The sequence below is a fragment of the Pristis pectinata genome, chromosome X, assembly GCF_009764475.1.
Source record: "Pristis pectinata isolate sPriPec2 chromosome X, sPriPec2.1.pri, whole genome shotgun sequence".
NCBI lineage: Eukaryota > Metazoa > Chordata > Chondrichthyes > Rhinopristiformes > Pristidae > Pristis > Pristis pectinata.
This window is the reverse complement of record NC_067450.1, coordinates 4,116,547-4,137,947: the sequence shown is the minus strand read 5'-3', so window position 1 is coordinate 4,137,947 and position 21,401 is coordinate 4,116,547. Positions and strand designations below refer to the sequence as shown.

At 43.6% G+C, this 21,401-nt stretch overlaps 1 protein-coding gene across 1 annotated transcript in view; it reads right to left on the bottom strand.

The window, feature by feature from the left end:
- Positions 1–21,401, bottom strand: part of LOC127566925 (Golgi integral membrane protein 4-like) — a 26,731-nt gene extending 5,330 nt beyond the window's left edge. The window contains exons 1-5 of the mRNA XM_052009446.1: positions 20,227–21,401; positions 5,182–5,268; positions 3,440–3,475; positions 1,426–1,596; positions 665–754 (exon numbers count right to left, since the gene is read on the bottom strand). Coding sequence (XP_051865406.1) covers positions 665–754; positions 1,426–1,596; positions 3,440–3,475; positions 5,182–5,268; positions 20,227–20,310 — 468 coding nt within the window. The 5' untranslated portion in view covers positions 20,311–21,401. The remainder of the gene's footprint in view (positions 1–664; positions 755–1,425; positions 1,597–3,439; positions 3,476–5,181; positions 5,269–20,226) is intronic.

The following is a 21,401-nucleotide window of genomic DNA, read 5'->3' as shown; positions in this document are numbered from 1 at the left end:
GCAGATGCAACAGTAACTTTCAAAAGGGAATTGAATAAAAAGAAAAATTTATGGAGCTGAGAGGAAAATTTCTAATTGAAAAGTTCTATCAAGAAGCTGGCACAGATAATACTGAGTAAAATGGATTCTTTCACACTGTGATACTAATGAAGGAATATATATATAGGCTAAATTGCTTTTTTTTTAAACAAAAAGTGCAACATTTACATTTCTCTCAGGTTGTGACATATTCCAGGGATGTATAACAGTGCACTAAAGGTCAGTCATATTTCACAAAGAGGCGCTTATCACCTCTCCAGGTCCAGTGAGGTAGAAGCACATTGGGCTTTAGTAGATTGACAGAGGATTCAGGATGGTCACCGATCCTTCATCATCATTGGGCTAAATGATGGAACTGTGGAAGCACCTTCACCAGCAGTTCAAGGCAGCAGCTCACTACCACCTTCCCAACGGCAAGGCCAGCAGTGGTCAGAACCCAGAAAATGAATTAATAAATGAAAAGCTGATAACTATCTATGGAGTCCGGATCAGCAGGTTTCCTGATAGAGGCTCAGCAGATCAAGCGCGGCACCCAGAATTTCTGAGAAAGCTTTCCATTGATTGGATGCAGTTTCCCCAAGGCCCGAGCTGCAATGCAACACGAGCCAGACTTAATAACTCTTACCTCGCTTTTCTTTCTCTCTTCCAGTTGCTCCTTCATGCAATTAATTTCCTGCAACAGTGAATATTTGGCAGCTTTCTCTGTTTCCAGCTCCTGTTAATGGAATGAGAGAACAGTAATCACTCAACAAGCTTTCATATATAAACTACAGTAACTTACATTTACTGCTCTTCCTAAAGTTCAAGGAAATGACCACTTTGTGCATTTCTTTTTGCATCCAACACTTCCTGGTCACTGTGTAAATCTCTCTCTCCATTCGGTTGTAATTTTGTGCTGTAACCCTACCACCCCCTAACATCACCATCGCATCAGTACTTCTCTGTTGACATTCTGAATATCAGTTGGTCTGATGTCCTGGGGGCTAACTTGTAGGCAATTGTGCATGAAATAATAGCACAATGCAGAGTTAAGACTGCCAAACACGGTGGCCTTGGAATTTCACTGTGCAAATAGTATGCTAATTAATAGGGGAGAGTTAATTCATTAATTTGAAAAGGTCCAATCTTCCGCATCCATGAAGAAAATGAATAGTGGTGGTACTGGAAAGGGCCAGTTAATATTAGGGATTGGGGATCTAGGTTAGGTCTGGGGAAGGGGCAAGGAATACAAGGACATTATTGATGCAGCTGCATTGACAAGAGGGTATTTGAGGGCAGTGGGGCAATTTCAGGCTCTGGTACCCTTGAGTGATGGTTATTGTTTTGAAGACCATTGGACACAATTCCTTCAAATTAGAAGTTAATTTGAAAGCAAGGACATGGTACCCTGGTTGTTTGCTCGTATTTCCAGTGAAGCTCGGCCAGCTCTTCCTCAGTGCCTTCCAGAACATCCTTCAGCCGCTCCACCTCGTACACAAGTAAAACCTTCTCAGTTTCCAAATGACCAATCGACTCAACTGCATCCACGTACTTCTTTTTAAAGTCTTCCTGGGTATTCTAGAACATAGAACATAGAAAACCTACAGCACAATTCAGACCCTTCGGCCCACAAAGCCGTGCCGAACATGTCCCTACCCTAGAAATTACTAGGCTTACCCATAGCCCTCTATTTTACTCAGCTCCATGTACCTATCCAACAGTCTCTTGAAAGACCCTATCGTATCCGCTTCCACCACCGCTGCTGGCAGCCCATTCCACACACTCACCACTCTCTGAGTAAAAAAAAAACTTACCCCTGACATCTCCTCTATATCTACTCCCCAGCACCTTAAACCTATATCCTCTTGTGGCCACCATTTCAGCCCTGGGGAAAAGCCTCTGACTCTCTACCCGATCAATACCTCTCATCATCTTATATACCTCTATCAGGTCCCCCCTCATCCTCCGTCTCTCCGAGGAGAAAAGGCCAAGTTCCCTCAGCCTGCTTTCATAAGGCATGCTCCGCATCCCAGGCAGTATCCTTGTAAATCTCCTTTGCACCCTTTCTATGGCTTTCACATCCTTCCTGTAGTGAGGCGACCAGAACGGAGCACAATAGTCCAAGTGGGGTCTGACCAAGGTCCTGTACAGCTGCAACAATACCTCTCGGCTCCTAAACTCAATTCCCCGATTGATTAAGGACAAGGGCAAAATGAAAAAACTGTACTACTGTGGTTTATGTTGACACAATATCTCAATAATCATTTCTCAATATGCATAACATGGTGTAACTATAGGTGTGTGCACACAAGAATATACAAAAAAATAAACACCACTTATAAAGATGGAATTAAAAATCTCATGGGCCCAGATTCTGGTTTTCTCCTAAATTTGCAACAGATTCCCAACAAAATGGTGTCAGTCAACTCCTTAAGATAGTGTCATATTGGGATAAAGTTAGACAAGTGATCAAATGCTGTCCTGCATGACTTCCTTGCTGTCCAAGGTGCTGTCGAGAGACGTCCTATGTGGCATACAATGTTGAAGAATGCAAGTTACAATAGCAGAAATGACAGCCTGGAATCGACACAGAAGTATCTATAGGGCCCATGGAGAAATTGTGGAGTCTAATCCTCCTTAAAATATTGTTAGTCATCCCTCAATTAATAAGCTGGGTATGATCATAATAGAATGCTGTAAATTCTCTTGGGGGAGGAATGAGCTTGGTGAGCTTAATAACCTTCTTTAAATTTCATATTTTCTTGACATTTTATCAGTTAAGTCATGCATTACAGTAATACACAGAAACAAGAGTGCTCAATTTTCTTTGAGACCTGACATGGGGATAGTAAATTAATTTTTACGATAAAACGAATTTTTATAAAGCAAGTACATGAAAGGCTGTAAACTAAAGGCTTGTATTAGTATTCCCCCATGTTCCTCAAGAACTCTGGTGGCATAAATAAATAGTAGGCGGCCATTTGGCCCCTCACACCTGCTCCACCATTCAATAAAATCATGATCAAACTTTTACCAATTTCCTGCACTAATTGTATATCCCTCAACTTTCTTAATAGTGAAAAATCTATCGATTTCTGTCTTGAATACATTTCTCTGAGCCTCCAGAGACCACTTGGGTAGAGAATGCCAAAGATTCACTGCCTTTTGGATGAAGACCTTTCTTCTCATCTTTGTCCTAAGTAGATAACCCCCTATTTTGAGACTGTTCTAGATATCCCAGCCTGGGGAAATCACCAATTCAAACCAAAAAGAATTTTGTATGTTTCAATGGGATCTTCTCTCATTCTTCCAAACACAGAGTGAGAGTTTTTCTGAATGGCAGAAACTGCAATTAATCGATTAGTCACCATCAGGACTTAATATTCTGTTTGGGACAGACTCCAAGCAGGAAAATGCCTACCTGGTCAGCACCTTGTTGTTCCATTAGCCCTTCAATCTGTGAAAGAGATACACAATAAAGAAACTAATTATTATATATTGGTTTAAGAGCAAATCTTAAATGATCAAAGTCCCCATTCTCTTCCCCACCCTCCTCTAAAAGTCTGGCTCCCTCCTGTTTTTCTCTTTAATTTGTTCCAATCCATGGATGATGATAAAAGGCAGACACAACATCCAAATAAGGTTACTCTCAACCTTCTGCTGATTTACTGTAGTTTCTATCCAAGTTAGAGTAAAAGAACAAGAACATCCTTTTGGGAAGTCTACCCCAATATATCAGCTATGCTGCATCTTATAAACATTTACCATGCTGAGGATATAGAATACAAAAGCTCATCTTGCAATTCAAGATTATACGGTTACAACCTTTGTGAGACCATAAAGCTATGGGGCAGAGAGGGGTCTCTGCTGGAGTTGGGCCATCAACTTGGCATTGTATTGGTTCCAGGGAAGGCTTTGGAAGATTTAACAGCAACTATTCTGTATCCTCAAACTTCAGGCTTCAGATGTACTTGGCTGACGAGCAGTTAGCCCAAACAATATTTCATGATGAATAAAACAAAAGTTGAACACGTTGGGGAAAGTTGACAGGATTATGGAGAAAGAGCAGGGGGAGGAAGATCGATTGGACAGTTCTAGATGAGAGCCAGTACAGGCACACAGGCAAGGCATTCTCCTTTGATGCTCTATTGTTCTATTATTCCACTTCTCTGGCTAGAATACACTCTTTCACCCAATCCCTCCTCCACTTTCTCTACTACCTCAACTAACTTGTTTTTCTCTCTCTCCCACTTCTGAAGAAGGGTCCCGGACAGACCCAAAATGAACACCATTTCATTCTCCACAGCCACTGCCTAACCAGCCGAGTGTTTCCAGCATTTTCTGTTTTTATTTCTATGACACTCTTGAGGAAGGAACAGGGAGGATGTGCACCATGTTCCTTGCTACAAGATGCAAATTGTGCATGTGCTTTACAGAAGCAAGTTGTTATCTTTTGACACCAGCATCAAACACACCCAAACTTCATCAAAGTCCAATTTGAATATTGAAATTTCAGTTATTTTTAAAGAAACACTTGTCTTTCTGTAGAGATGCAAATTCAAGGAGGGAACAATATCGAAATACTTTCAGACTTTTAAAATTGTGCCTCATTTAACAATCCCATAATTCACTTCAACAAAAAATTTAGTTATTTTCCTTTTTACATTTCCCGATCATTTAAAACTGGGGAGGGCTTGTTATATTGTTTCTTGGTCTTATTTTTAAATTTCAATCTATCTGTGTGAAACAAAAAAATATTCAAGCATTCCATGATTTTTTCCCCCTCAGAATAACTAAATAGCAAGTTATTCTCATCATATTCTTAGTTCATTAATGTGCTGATCCGACAGAAGAATATTATCGCTGGCTAATGTCATTTTTATCCCCCCCAACTTTTGCATATAATATGTAATAGGAGTTACATATCTAGACATCTAGAGTTACATGTCTAGATATGTAACTCCTATGATACTACAGGAAGATCTTGCAAGAGACAGTTTCAAAACAATGTGCCTTAATGGAAAGATTTCTTTTTAGTAAGGTTGTTTTTATATTATCACGTGTGTACCATTGTTCTCAGAGATTCCTCTCATCATTCATCTGTACAGAGACACTGTGCTGGTGAAGACAATGATTAAGTGCGTGTTTGACCCTGTGCTTTACCTCTTGCTGCTGCTGCACCAGTTTTTTCACACAAGTCTCCTTGGCCTCAGCAAATGAAGCTTTCCTGGCATTGAACTTTGCATCAGCCTGCAAGAGGAACAGAAGGGAAGTGATGCACACCGTGGCCATCAGACAACAAAGTCAAAAGAAGCACTATTCACATTTTCCTTACAATATAGAGGGCAGTCATTCAGCCCATCAAGTCTATTCAGGCTCACGTTAATCTCTTTTCCCCACTTATTTCCCCAAAATCTGTTCTCTCTCACACGCCCTTCAACTCCACCCTGATTCCCTTACTGTCCACCTACCGTAGGAGTAGCCAATTCACTGACTGATCAGCACACCTTTGGAATGTGGGAGGAAACCTATAGGCTTAGAGAGAGAACAGCTGTGAGGCAGCTGCACTACCTGTAGCACCACTGTGCTGTCCAGTTTTTTTTAATTCAAGAGGTTGTTACTGTTTATTATTGTCCCATGTACTGAGATACAGTGAAAAGCTTTTGTTTGTGTGCCATCCAGACGGATCATTCAGTGCATAAGTACATCAAGGTAGTGAAAAGAGAATTGAATGCAGAATATGATGTTCCAGTTATAGAGAAAGTGCAGTGCAACTGTGGCAGCTACACTACCTTCCTCCAGCTTCTCAACAGGATCTCTATTTCGTGTGCAATTTCTGTAAACTCTGGGGTTATGGGGGTCAGCAGGCTGCAATCTTTTTTGCCAGCACAGCTCCACATTCAGTTGAATCTGCTGGACTTGCTGCTGGGTGACGTAACACTTCATGTATTTACTATGTTGACTGAGGCGTGTTTGCAGGCCCGACTGAGTACAGACGAAACTCGCCCTCTCATTCGTTTACAGCTCCTTTCTAATTTCAAAAATAAAATAAAAAGTATATACAAAGGAAGAAACAGGTCCCAGGTTAACAGCATAGTTCAAACTGCAATGAGCCACAAATGCAGTTGGCATCAAGCTGCACGACAACTGGCTTCTCCCACTTTCAGGTGGTGACGATAATGAAGCTGGCAAGTTTATTTAAAATTTCCTATCAACGATAGGAAAGAAATCTTAGAAAGGCACTGTAGATATACAGCTTGTTGGTGAGATTTGTTTTGATTGAACTGTTCTTCCATATTCCAGTTCCAGCACACAAAATGCATATTCAAAACACTGGATGTTACAAAGTGAAAACAGCACTTGGGCCTGCAGTACTTCTCCCCCTCCACACAAGGATCAGAGTCATGGATCAGTTCCAGGTCGATGCTGACATCAAGGTTCACAATATTCCCCGCTAACCCCACACCAACATTCTACAGTTTGATTCCTTTCTCACTTCTCCCAATTGTTTAACCTCCAAAAACAAATCTCCCTCACTAAGGTTGCCAGAGTTTACTTGCTCTTCAGAATACACAGATTGGTCAATGCAGTAACAAGTAATCTCCATTTGTCACATTTTTGTGGCGCAGCCAAGCCTCCCTTCCAACTTTGATCATGTTTATAAAGCAAACAGGTCAGGGACAGCGTCCGAGACCAGTACTGATTTTGCGAAACTTCCCCAAAAGGCTTTGAAACTTTCCCAGGAGTCACGCAGTTCATTTATTCATTCCCTTATTGTTTCAAATCTATCTTCATAAACAACAAACAAAGGCAGCACATAACTTCTTTCTGAACTGATGAATGTCAGATCATTCTGAACTCATTACACGGGGCAAGTTAGTACTGAGCGGTGGGACAGATTTACACATTAAAGGGGAGAGTTGTGTTGAGGAGGTGTTGGAAATGTTCCTTCCAGTGGGTGCTGACTGCCTGCTGAGTTTATCCCCATTCTTGGCCATCACTGGGGTAGGACCTCAGGTGCTGGGGCTACAAATGGATTGCCAAGCGCGGTCATGGGCGTCAGCGAGTTGCGGAGCCTCCTTCACCCTCTCCACCCCCCACATTCCCTCCTAGACACTTCTGAGACCTGGACTACCCACATTACGCATCTCAAGGCACAGGGGAGATACCACCAATACTGTCTCCACTAAATCTTTCAAGTTTACCCGAAAGGACAAGGCACCACATCAACATGCCATCCCAGGCCAAGGTCCCCAGCAGGGACGCCCTGGTCACACACAGTTGGCTCCCTTGGGCAGGCCATATCACTCGCATGCACAACATTAGGCTTCTGTAACAGACACTCTATTCCGAGCTCTGTCATGGGAAGAGGTTACCAGGTAGTCAGAGGAAAAGATTCAGGGATGTGCTCAATGCAACATTCCCACTGGCTCCTGGGAATCCCTGGCCCATAACTGCTCAAAGTGGGGAAGAAGCGTTTGGAGTGGCATTGAGAACCTAGAGACTGTGCATCAGGAGCCCTGCAGAAATGGCAGAAGGAGCGCACCACCTCACCCTCCTGTCCCGTCACCCACCTCCTGCCCCACATTGGCCTCAGTCACCTCACAACTGTAGTGGAAGCAAGTCACCCTCAATCCCAAGGGACTGTCTAAAGTGACTCTGTCAAGGGCTATTCCCTTCAGAAGTAGGAACAAAGCGAGGGGGTAAACAAAAAAAAAAACAAGTCTCCAATAGCTAATGGCTGAGAAATGTCAGCAGCAGCAGTCTAATGCTCACTTGTGTTTTTGCAGACCAGAACAAAGAATAAACAAGGTTTAAAAGCAGTGGAAATCTAAAGAGCTTGTGCACATTTAATGAATTCTGGAACCATCTGGAAACACTTGTCAAGATTTATTTACTGCTCAGATGGAAGCAGATACGAGTAAACGTCAGATTTTTCTTCCAGCATCCATGGTGTTTTAAAGGAGCTGCAGCTGCTTCCAGTCCATGGTGAACATGGAAATGGACAACACGAACCGTCAGAGAGACCATCACTGAATGTCCAAGATAGTGCAGTGAAGCTCCTAAGACAATGATCCAATTTATCATTTATAAATAAATCCTCCCTCAAAAAATACATGTAGATTATTTAGTGAATGGATTAACAACACAATTAAACACAACACTAGTTTGTGGTGACAATTCTTGCTGTGCAGCTGTTTCTGAGGTGCTCCAGTAGCCCAGCTGGTTAAAATCATGAGTACGGAGAACATACAACAGTTACAGCACAGGAACAGGCCCTTCGGCCCACCATGTTGTGCCGAACTAATTAAACTAGTAATTAAAATGCCTAACTAAGCTAATCCCTACTGCCTACATTATGTCCACATCCCTGCATTCTCTGTACATTCATGTGCCTATCTAAGAGCCTCTTAAATACCTCTATCGTATCTGCCTCCACCACCCCGGCAGCACATTCCAGGCACCCAACACTGTGTAAAAAAAACTTGCCCCGCACATCTCTTTTAAACATACCCCCTTTCACCTTAAATGCACGAGTAGCAGCCAAAGAGATCACAAAGCTTTCAGTTTGGTTCCTTGATGCATATTTTTCTGAAATTGTGCACTTTTGCTGTAATTTTAGAGGGAGCACACAGAGACACACACACACACACACACACAGACACAAGAAAAATGCATGAACGGCTTCACACTGCCATGGTTTCTGCAGCCGTTGCACCATTTACAGTAAGTGAACAGGACAATTTACTCCCTCAGTTTCTAAGTTAGCTGCCCTTGGTCAGGGAGGCAGACGACCTGGGTTAGGGAGGGAAAAAACACCCAGGACTCCTGCTTTCCTCTGGAAAATCATAAGTATGTGGGCAGGGGCAGAAGATGAGACCAGCTGATGTCAGATCAGACTCCTTGCAGTTGGCTACCATGTCAAAAGTCACTGTCTTGGTTGCCAAGTGGTATGAAGAACAGCTACTTATGCAAAATGTTCAGGAAGATTGGTGCTTGTGGAGCCAAAACAAACTTTATGGGAGGTGGTCAAAGAGCTGTAATTTTTCTGTACTCAACCATTCCACCTGAGTAATTGGGTACTGAATTTTACAATAAGCTCTTAGAATCAAACATTGTTACAAGGTAGAAGAAAGCCATTTGGTCTCTCAATTGTGCTCATGCTTTGGATGAGCTGCTCGGTTAATCCCATCCTCCTGTATTTTTCCCCAAAGCCTTGGAAATGTTTCTCATCACCAATAACTTTATATAGCATTTATATAGCACCTTTAACATAGTGAAATTGTCCCAAGGTATTCAGAGAATAACCAACATATCCTGACACCAAGCCACATGCAGATAACCCAGCATATTAAGGGAGGGTAGAGAAACAGAGGCGTTTAGGGAGGGGAGCTTAGGGTCCTGGCAGCTGGAGGCATGTTGACAAGGCAGAGCATTATGTTTAGGATTGAGCAAGAGGCCAGAATTGAAGGAGCAGAAAGATCTCAGAGGGATGGGATGATGGAGGGATTTGAAAACAAGGATGAGAACTTTAAAAACCATTGTGTTGCTTAACCGGCAGCTGACGTGGGTCATTGTGCATGGAGGTGATGGATGAGTGGGACTGGGTGTGAGTTAGGGCAGCAGAGTTTTGGGTGACACAAGGGACTGCAGACGCTGGAATCTGGAGCAACACACAATCTGCTGGAGGAATTCAGCAGGTCAGGCAGCATCTGTGCGGGGGGGGGGGGGGGGAAGGAACTATCAACGTTTCGGGTCGAGACCCTGGATCAGGACTGAGAGTGGAGAGGCGAGACAGCCGGTATAAAGAGGGAGAGTGGTGAGACAGGGGCCAGAGGTGATTGGTGGACTGGGGGGGGGGGTTTAAGGATGACAGGCAGATGAAGCCAGGTAGGAGAGGGGGGAGGGATGGAGTTGGGAGACAGAGGCAGGTGGATGATAGATGGTGGCAGACAAAAGGAGGAAGATGGAGACATTTCAGTTGATCTTGGAGGGTAGAAAGTGGGAGCTCTTTGGAAAGCTGTCCTTGAATCTGCTTCCACCACCCCCTCAGACTGGGCATTACACATCATGCAACAACGTGCCCATCCTGAAAAAAAAACTTTCATTTCACCTCTGGTTCTTTCGCCATTTGCCTTAAACTCATGTCCTCCAGATACCAACCAACCAGCCAGCCATTGAAAACTGTTCCTCTTTGTTTATTCCCCTTCATAATTTTGAATCGTTCCACTGAAGTCTCCCTAACCATCACTGCCCCAAGATAAGCAAGCCCTGCTTCTCCAGTGTTGCCACACAAATCAAGCTCTACATCCGTGCCATCAGTCTAATAAATCTCCTCGACATCCTCTTCAAGGCCATGACGTCTTTTCCAAAGTGTTATGCCCAGAACTGGACACAATACTCCAGCTGAGATCTCTTCAACTATTTATTAAAAAAAAAGGTTAAGCAGAGCTTCCTTGTTTTCGTAATCTGTGCCTATAAATAAATCCAAAAGGTAACACATGATGTATTTTTAAAACAAAATTGGAATTGGTTTATTATTGTCACATGTACCGAGGTACAGTGAAAAACTTGTCTTGCATACCGATCGTACAGGTCAATTCATTACACAGTGCATTGAGGGAGTACAGGGTAACGATTATAGTAGAAGTAATGAGTAGATCTGCAGAGAGCAGCTTGCAACGAGTCGCCACGCTCCGGCGCCATTTACACATGTCCTGCCACCTTCAACAGAAGCATATACACACTCCCAGGTCTCCATTTAAGATTGTACTTTGAAAATAATAAATTACAAATGATCCATTATTAATCATGCAAATAGCAACAATTCATCACCATTAACCTGCTCACGAATTTTAATTCCATGAGGGGCAACACAATGGCCGTTGCCTCAGTTCCAGAGACCTGGGTTCGATCCTGACCTCGGGTAGTCTGTGTGGAGTTTGCATGTTCTCCCCGTGACTCTGTGGGTTTCCCCTGGGTGCTCCGGTTTCCTCCCACACCCCAAAAAATGTGCAGGTCGGTCGGTGATGGAACACTCTCCACATGCCTGGATAAGTGCAGCTCTAATGATATTCTGATGGAGCAACATAATCCAGGACTTGACCTGCACCCCAAACATTCATTCTCTCCATCGTCACCATGGGTACAGCATACACCATCAACATAATGTACTGCAGTTACTCATCAAGGCTACCATGACTACACAAGTTTTGGAGGTGCTATCAAACAATCTGCTGGAAGAACTCAGTGGGTCGAGCAGCATCTGTGGGAGGAACATAATCGCCGACATTTCAGGTCGAAACCCTGCATCAGTCCTGCTCCAGGGTTTCGACCTGAAACGTCGATAATTCTGTTCCCCCCCCAGATGCTGCTCGACCCGCTGAGTTTCTCCAGATTGTTTGTGGCTCCAGATTCCAGCGTCTGCAGTCTCGTGTCTCCAAAACTTGTGACCTTTCCCCACCTTGAAAGAGGGGCAGCAGGTGCTTGGTAACCTCATCACCTGCAGGTTCACCTCCGAACCACACACTATCCTGACTTAGAAATATAACGCTGCAGCTTCATCATTTCCAGGTTTAAATCCTGTATTTCCAACAAAATGCACAGTGAGAGTACCTTCTCGACACAGAGACATCACCACTTCCAAGACCAATTTAGGATGGGGAATAAACATCAGCCACATTAGTGACATTCATATTCGGTAAAAGGAACAAACCACAAGAAATGATAAGCACAATGACAATGTCAATAGCAGGTTAAATTAACCTTTGTAACTTATTTGAGTCGAAGTGCTTTCAATGCAACGGTGCACTTTTGATGCTGTGCTGTGAATTCCATCTCTCTCAACTCCAGCTCAAAAGTTAATACCCAACAACAGTACAACTTGCTCTGCCCTGCTGCCCCGAAGTTCCTACTCTTCAGGTTCAAAGCTGGACACTCATCAGGTCTGCCCATTTACAGAACAACCCACTGCACAAATAAAATTAAGCATAGGGGACCAATCACAAAACACACACCTTAATGGGGATGAATTCAGCAAAGATACTCTGCACGTCACAATTATACAAAGTTGTACGAGGAACAATTTGCATTCATTCCGCTCTTGCAAACACCCCAAGCTGCTTCACAGAAGCTTGCTCAGACAAACGAAAAATGTCTCTCTCTTTCTCAAAGGTGCATTCTGTTAAACACAAAAATAAAAACCTCACAAAACCAATCTGGTCCCATATTAAGCATTGCAATTTCATATTTTCTTATGACACAAGGCCATTTGACTCATCAAACTTATGCTGACACTCAGAGCATTCCTATCAGTCCCATTCCCCACTTATTTTCTTGGAGCCTATTCTATCTCATGTGACCGTCAGCTCTCCACCCCCCCCACCACCCCCAATTCTCCTCCCCCCTACACCAAGGGGCAATTTGCAGTGACCAACTAACCCACCAACCTGCACATCTTTAGAACATAGGAGGAAACCTACGGGGTCACAGGGAAACGTGCAAACTCCACACAGACAGCGCCTGAGGTCAGGATCAAATCTGGGTCACTGGAGCTGCGAGGCAGTAGCACTACCTGCTGCGCCACTGTGCCACACCCACATTAATAAAAATCAAGGAGAAACAAGATCCAGACTTGGCCTCACCTGCCAAAAAACAGAAGGCTTCAAGTCCTTATATCAGTGCCAGCTTGCTTAAAGTTCCAACGTGACAGTACAACTCCCAATTTGACAAATTTAAAAGTTGAACTGAGATAAGCCAGTAAGATTTACATTGCTATATTCCAACCCATATAGCCAAGGACAGGAATGAAACCGTCTGCCTGAAACCTGATGAACAGGATTGCTGAGGCACATAAATGTGTTTGAAGGTGGGGGAAGGGAATAAGAGATAGGATTTAAATGTTTAAATTAAAAAAAGTTCACTGATAATAACGACCTGGTTTTTGACCACTGTGTGCCAAATGGGTGCCCAGTTTCCTTCACTTTCAGTACATTTTTGTTTTTAATTCAAACATTTATTGTGATCTGGGCATCACTGGCAAAGCCAGCATTTATTGCCCATCCTTCATCACCCTTAAGATGGTGGTGCGCTGCCTTCATGGTGAAGGTGCTCCCACAGTGTTGTTGGGGAGGGAGTTCCAGGAATTGGACCCAGTGACCATGAAGGACCAGAGACATTTATAAGTCAGGACAGAGAGCTACTCGGGAGAAGGAGGGGAGCCTGTAGGCAGTGGTGTTCCCACACTCCTACTGCTCATGTCCTTCTTAGTGGTAGAGGTCATGGGTTTGGGAGGTGCTGTTGGAGTAGCCTGGGCGAGTAAATGCAGTGTTATTTTGTAGATGGTGTACACTGCAGACACTGTGTGCCAGTGGTGGAGGGAGGGAGGTGGTGGATGGGGTACCAACGTGGGCTGCTTTGTCCCGGATGGTATCGAGCTTTACCGCTGTTGGAGCTGCATTCATCTAGGCAAATGGACAGGATTCCATCACACTCCAATTTGTGCCTTGTAGACTGTGGAAAGGCTCTGGGGTGTCAGGAGATGAGTCACTCATCATACAATGCCTATCCTCTGACCTGCTTTCATAGGCATAATATTTACGTGGCTGGTCCAGTTGAGTTTCTGATCAGTGGTGACCCCAGGAGAGTGACGGTGGGAAGTCAGTGATGGTGATACCATTGAATGTTAACAGTAGGTGGTGAGACTCTCTCTTGTTGGAAATGGTTATTGCTTAACACTTTTGTAACACAAACACTACTTGCCACCTACCACTCTCAAACGCTGGTTAGGTCTTGCTGCATGCAGAATTGGGCTTCATTGGCTGAGGAGTTGTGAATGGAATTGAGGATTGTTCGATGATCAGTGAACATCCCCACTTATGACCTCATGATGGAAGGGAGGTTATTGATGAAGCAGCTAAAGGTGGTTGGGCCCAGAATTCTGCCCTGGGGAACTCCTGCAGTGATGTCCTGGGACTGGGATGATTAACCTCCAACACCCACAACTACCTTCCTTCATGTGAGGAATGACTCCACCTACTGGAGTGTTTTCCCCTTTATACCCATTGACTTCAGTTTTACCAGGGCTCCTGATGCAACACTCAGTCAAATCCTGCCACGGTGTCAAGGGCAATCACTCTCACCTCTGAAACAATGCTCTTTGCTCCAGACTTGTTACAGCCTTGGTCCAAACTTGGACCAGAGTGGTGCTGGCATAACCCAAACTGGGCATTGGTGAGCAATTTATTAGCATTAAGTGCTGCTTGATAATGCTATCAATGGCACCTACCATCACTTTACTGATGATCAAGAGTAAAGTGATTGGGCAGAGATTAGCTACATTAAAATGGTAGATTTACCCCTCACGTTGGTTCACTCAACACGAGGGGTAAATCTACCAATGTAGACTCAGTCTGGTAGCTCAGTCCTTCAGAACTTGGCCAGCTGAGTTTGTGGTGGTTTTGCCAAGCCACTATTGGTGACAGACATTGAAATCTCCCATATTCTGTGCCTTTACTACTTTGAGTGCTTCTTCCAAGTATTGTTCAACATGAAGGAGCACTGATTCATCACCCAAGGGAGGAAGTAGTCAGGAGAAGGTTTGCTTGCCTGTGTTTGACCTGATGCCATACGACTACATAGGACTCCCAGGGCCACTGCATCCAGCCTGCATACAGTGCTGCCTCCTCCGGTGGGTCAGCACACGTCCAGGGATCGTGAAGGAGGCGGCTGCCTCATTGCCTTTAAGCTACAATTTTGTGAGGACGATTATGTCAGGCTGTTGCTTGGCTGGGAGAAGGACACTTCTCCCAATTTCCACACCAGTGCCCAGATGCTGTGAGAGGATTTTCTGGGTTGGGAGTATTTCGGCATATCTGAATTCAGCACTGAGGATGATGTCAGGTGGTCTAATTGTATTCCTTCTCCATTTCACATCGTGGTTACATACAACTAAGTGCATTCAAGAATCACATAGAGAAGTCACATGTAGGCTAAACCAGGTAAGATTGATATTGATGACAACAGAATTACTCAGTGATGATTTGTTTTTTTTTATTCACAATTGAACTTAAATTCCACAGGTGCTGTGGTGGGATTTGAACTTCGGTCTCTGGATTGTTGGCCTAGGACTCTGGATTACTAGTTCAGTAGCAAAATTGTAATCCTTTGTAGTCACAAGATCACACACTAACTTAGTTTTCCCACCTAACTCAGTATAAAGCAAGGATTAAAGTGGAGTCCTCTCTAATGGATTTCACTCAATACCACAACATGTGATGCATTCACCTATCGCCTCAGAAGCCTCAATGCCCTAAATGGAGGCCACAGCATCTGTGACCTCTCTTGGTTTCTTCTGGCACAAGTAAACCTCATGATGATTCCCTCACCTTTTACTTTACTTTCTTCCATTTTAGTGTGAAGAAAACTATACACCCTTTAGTTACACTGAATAAATATGGCCGATACTTTGAGAAGGGCGAATTGCAAACTGAATTCCAATTTTATATCCCTGCTAAATAGGACACTCATCTGTGTGGAAGTTACACACTTTCTAACAGATTCATCCAAAATCTTAAAGAACTAACACAGGCAATCTGTTATGTGTTGACATGTCACAGCTTGCTGGTTTTCAAAACGGCCAGCATACTGGCCCTGACACACCCAACAGATTTTGGAAGTGTGCCGTCGTAAACTGCTGGAAAGGGTTACAGCTGGGTTCGAAGATGCGTGTGTCATGTGGCATTTTCACCGCTCTGGAATGCAACAGCTAGCATTCAAGAGACAGCCCATGCTCCACCTTGTTATTCTATCATACTTAAGCAATGATCAGTTGCAACATTCAGCAATCCTTTCATCAAAACTTCCTCCTCAACGTTCTCACCACACCCCACCCCCCAACCCCCCCGTCACCCCATTCATCAATACAGTCGTTTTCATAAAGTTTTCTGGAAGGAAATGGACAGGTTGGACAGGTGACATTTCAGGAGTGCCAACAGACTTCCAGACTTTTCTAGATGCTTATGCAATAGAAGGGTTGGGTGTGGATTAGTGTTTTAACAGAACAAAGTTATGATCTCACTTACACTATGTGGACCTGGTACCAGAGAAAGGAAAGCATGCCCACATAAGGAGAAAATGAAGAGTCGCAAGAAACATTGTTCAAGAGGTGTGCAAGACAGCCATTGGCAGAGATTCTTACCCATGTGTTGCAAATATTTGGCATCACAGCCTCCAGGGAACCATGAATTGTTCCACTTTTGTCGTCAGTAGCAAGAGAAACAATAGTGTTTTATGTTGTTTGCCTTCCATCCTCGTGTTCCCCTCTCAACACTGGCTTCAAATTCTCCGGCACATTGGAAATTGACTTGAAAATCCTTCACAAACTTTAGATCGTTGTTTATTTACTTACCTTAGGACTGCGGCATCAAGCTGAACAACTCTTAGGTTCTGCAGATAATTTAATCAAAGTGATTGCTCTGTGTTTGAAGCAGCAGTTCTGGCCCTGAAGCAGACATGTTCCATTGTCAGACTTGGGAAAATCCAATCCCAAGGATTGCTTACCAATTTTTAAAGGACCTTCCCACTTGCAGGACTAAGAGCTATTAAGAACAGCATTCAAAGAAGAAACTGTCACTGCCTTCGAGAGAATTGCAATTCATTCAATATAAATAAGGAAATATTTGCATGATGCCAATGTTCTGACGCCTTGGAGAAGTTGTGATGGGTCACACGGGGTCAAGGCCACAATGGGGGGAAAAGATAATGATCTTCTCTCAAAGTGCTTTGGAAATCATGTGGCCTGCTCGTAAATAAAGCAAAACATGAAGTGATTTTAACATTCCAGGGAAGTACTGTAATGCAAGCTCTGGGGTTATGCTAAAGTTATTCCTTGGTGCTGCTACTGCCTCCGAGCAGCTTTTAATAATTAAAAAAGCCACTCCAGTTTAATCACCCCTTCATAAATAATGCAGATCCTCCCCAACTTTTGACCCACTGATACAACAGATGACAGCCCCTGGTTTCATCACTGAACACTGCCAAAAAAAGTACAGCAGGAGCAGAGCCATACTAGGTATGTCAAGTGGAGAAAATCAAGTAGCTCCAAGCCACATATGTGTTTACATAGCTGCCAGTAAGCCACCCTGATTTATTTCTCCATTTTCCCGTCACATCGGGACCTCTGTTGTCTATTATTCCTTGTCAGGTCTGTGTTTTATTTTCTAAAATTCTTCTAAATTTAATCCACCTACCCCTCAACAATTGGCCTATAGCCACCGTACATGAAAATACATTCTCAAATTTCAGTGCCCATAGGTTATGCACAGGTGACTGCTTTTGGAAAGAGACCCGAAGCACTCACTGTGTACATATATGCACATGTTCTTAATGATTACCAGGGGCAGTGCTGCATCTCTGCTACCCATCCCCTTTGTGCACATCCCTGCACCGTGATAATGAGTGGCATTGATTACAGATGACCATGGGAACTGATTTCAGCAAATGGTGGCTAGTGTGCACTTGGTTTAAAGATTAACAGTTTTAGATAAATAACAAGGGAACAAAGATGAATTCTTCTCATTCCAAAGTGAACTTAAACCACAGTAAAATGCAGGGAATTCAGTAATCACGAAGGCCAATTCACTCCACATCAGTTCACACACCCAGACAACCTTACGGCCCTCCATGGGAAAAACCAATCATTTCTTTTTTAAAAATGATTCCAGGGTTTTGCCTCCATTGATATCAGGAAAAACCAAGTTCAAACTGCAGGAAATGGTGGCCAAACACTAATGAGGTCAGTCATGTGAAAGTGGTGCCTTTTAGTAGGCCCCTCTATCATTAGTTGACAATATCCATCTGGAAGGCCATATGGAGGGGGAGCTTCAAAACATCAGTCCTAAAGTTAACCTTATTATACTTAAAATGTCTCTCCTTGTCCAAGTATAAAAGCAGCTTTCGATATCTTCTTTCCAGACTGAAACCCAAGTCCCTCCAGCTTTCTTCTAATGTAGAGTCTTAACCATAGAAAGGTTTGATTGCCTCTCCTGCTTTTTTTTTGATCACCAGAATGAACACAGTACAGTGCAGTCTGACCAGTACATTGCACAATTTTATCTTGATTTCTTCTGATTTGCAGTCTATTTTGGCTCTATATTACAACATTCTACTTCCAGTGGAGCAAGGAAGGCCAACAGATTTAATACAAAGTTGTTGTTTAAATTCTTAGGGGATTTAACTAAACCAGGAAGGACCATTTCCTCTAGTTGCAGAGTCAGTGGAGAGGGTCATCAATTTTAGTTTGCCACTGAACTTAGGGAGGAGAGAGATCAAAAAGTCTCAATTAAACATTGAACAATTTTTCACAGGAAGCAGTTGAGACACATAGATTAATAAAATAAAAATTGGATACAGATTTGAAACAGAACAATGGAGAGGAACAAGATTAATTTATGATTGCTCTTGAAATAGCGGACAGACATAATAAGTCAAGTGGTTTCGTGCTGTTAATTTACATTAAGGACTCACGGCAAGGATGTTACAATCGACTTCTAAGTTGGAGAAGGATAAACCAAGGCAGCCCTAGCTTGAGCTCCTAAATGCCATCCAAGTCTGGACATTGGGACAAAGTCCAACAGAAAGATTTGGGCTTTGTCACAATTCCTCCAGAAAGGTGGTAAATCTACACACAGTCTTGCCAGAAAGCGTCAGTACATTCAAGACGTAATCAATGAGACCACCACACTGGGATAAACATGGATACATGTCATGTAATTAGTTTTCACAGCTTTTGCTCACCATCACCTCTCCTGCTAACTTCACTGTCTTTAAGTTGTCAGATGGCTTGTCCAACATCCTCCAACCAAACATTAGGCTCACATCGCAAATTCCATTCCCTCGTCACCGACTCCATCCCTCTCCCTGCAAGTCTCTTAAACAGAACCAGGCTGTTTGCAACCTTGGTGTGAGACTTGACAGTGAGCCAAGTTTCAGACACATCCACACCTACTTCCACCTCCTTATCACTTATTTCCATTCCTCTCTCAGCTCCTCTGCCATGGAACCTCTCATCCACACTTTTCCCAACTCCAAGACAGACCGTGGCCTAACTCACACACAGTGCCAGTCAATCATCCTGAAACAGCAAATAGCTGGAATAGGCCATCCAGCCCTTTGAACCTGCTCTGCCATTTGGCACCATCGTGGCCAATCCTCCATCTCCCATTCTCTCCCTCTTTTCCTCGATGCCTTTTCCATCTCCTAAACGACACCCAGCCACATGGCCAACACAGCCCTCTCTGGTCGTGAATTCCACAGGTTCACCACCCTCTGAAGAAGTTGCTCCTCCTCTCAGTCCCAAACCGTTTGCCCCATATTCTGAGATTAAAGCCCCTTGTTGTAAACATCCCACACCAAGGGAAACATCCTCTCTGCATCTGGTCTGTCTGGGCCTGTCAATTGGATTCCCTCTTGTTCTTCTAAACTCTAGAGAATGTAAACCTGGTCAACCCAATCTCTTCTCGTACGTCAGTCCCACCTTCCCAGGAACGTGTCTGGTGAACCTTTGCTGCACTCTATGGCGAGTACATCCTTCCCTGGGTAAGGAGACCAAACTGCATGCAATACTCCAGGTGTGGTCATACTATGGCCCTGTGTAATTGCAACAAGACATTCTTGCTCCTGTACTCAAAACCTCCCGCAATGAAGGCCAACGGGTCATTTGCCTTAACTGCTTGCTGTTCAGGCTCATGAAGCTTCTTGCTGTGTTGAAAGGTACTAAATACAAGGTGTTATTTCCTTTAGAAAGCAGGATTAATTGAATGGAACTTCTGTTCTGGGAATTACGCAGAGTCCAACCTAGATTTGGGGAAGATGTTAGGTGTGTCTGAGCTTAAACAAACAAGTGGAAAAATAGTTTCAGACTCCAAAGTTTGATGTAGCATCATGCCTACAAAAATGATTTCTATCTACATATCACACCGAGGCAGAATAATTCTGAAGTCATATGAAATCTGGTTCCTGTTTTGTGTGGTTAGCTTCGGGTGACTTCATACTGCAGCATGACATAATTGAGGGATTTACATGGTAACCCAGAGGCGATTTGATTAAAAAAAAGGCAACTTAAAACTTTATATTAAAATCTAAGGTATTGCAAAATACAACGTTTTAAAAACAGAGTACTTAAGAGGGCAAAGAAACAGCGTCTCTTACCTCTTTAATCATTATCATCACATTTTCATCCTCCGACATTTCTCTGGACAGGATCCTTCTCCGAGCATTGACCGGGGTCCCCATCACCACTTTTCAATTCAACCTCTTCCTGGCTTCAGAAATAAACGTGACTAAAGTTCCTCCTGTCGCCAAGGGTTTGTGAGCAAAAATTCCAGCAAGCAGGTGAAACAACCCAACAAGTGCTCTTCAGTGGGGAGTTTAACTTGGCTTCATTCTCCTTCCCGATGTGCCGCAGTCTCCCGCCCGATCAACGAAAACAATTGACTTTAAAAGGCTCCTCCGCGCAGCCACTTACTCGACCCAAAGCATTTCTGGATTGTGGTATTTCCACCAGTCCCGCCTGGAACTGGGCAGTCTTTTGGGTCCTAACGCCTGCTGTTCATGCACAGGGGCGGGCAAATCATCAGCCGGTTCCAAACGCCAAAGTATTTCGTTTTTGTAAAATCTTCCACGAAGTAGGTATCCAGATCAGTTCACAGGTCTCAACATTTTAAATAGAAGGGGGAATGGGAGAGATGAGAAACTGACTGCAAAACTGCAGCTTCCCCCTCCCTCCACCAGAGCAGAACAGGTTAGTTTTCCAAAGCACACGAGTCTTGACAAGCCTATTAGGTTTGACGGTGGCACTCCGACAGCTATCTTGAGAAACAATTATCAGAATTAAAGAGGTAAAATCAAAAGACATAAACATCATATTGTGCCTTTAGACAACGTTCGCGTCTCATGAGAGCATGCCAGGGTCAAAAACACTGGTTAAATTAGGACCATAGAACCAGGAGGCCATTCAGCCCCTCAAGCTATGGTTTAATTAGATCATGGATGATCTACAACTCGACTGTATTTATCCAGTTTAGCTCCGCCTCCCGTGGTACTATTACAGAAGCAGCCTTGGCCTATAAAGCTTAAATAGAGCCTGAGCATTTTGGGGAGGGACAGTGAGAGAGACTTCCAGTTTTTTTTTTACAACCCTTGGTGCGAACATACTTAGTTTCCTTCCTGAATGGCCTGGCTTAAGTTGTAAGATTTTGTTCCCTCAAGTTTTGTGCCAGTGACAATAGTGTCTGTACCCAACGTATCAAATTCTGAGGGGATGTTTAAAACATTCAACCTTCATACTCAAGGGATCATAAACAGTTTGTTTACATAACCTCCGA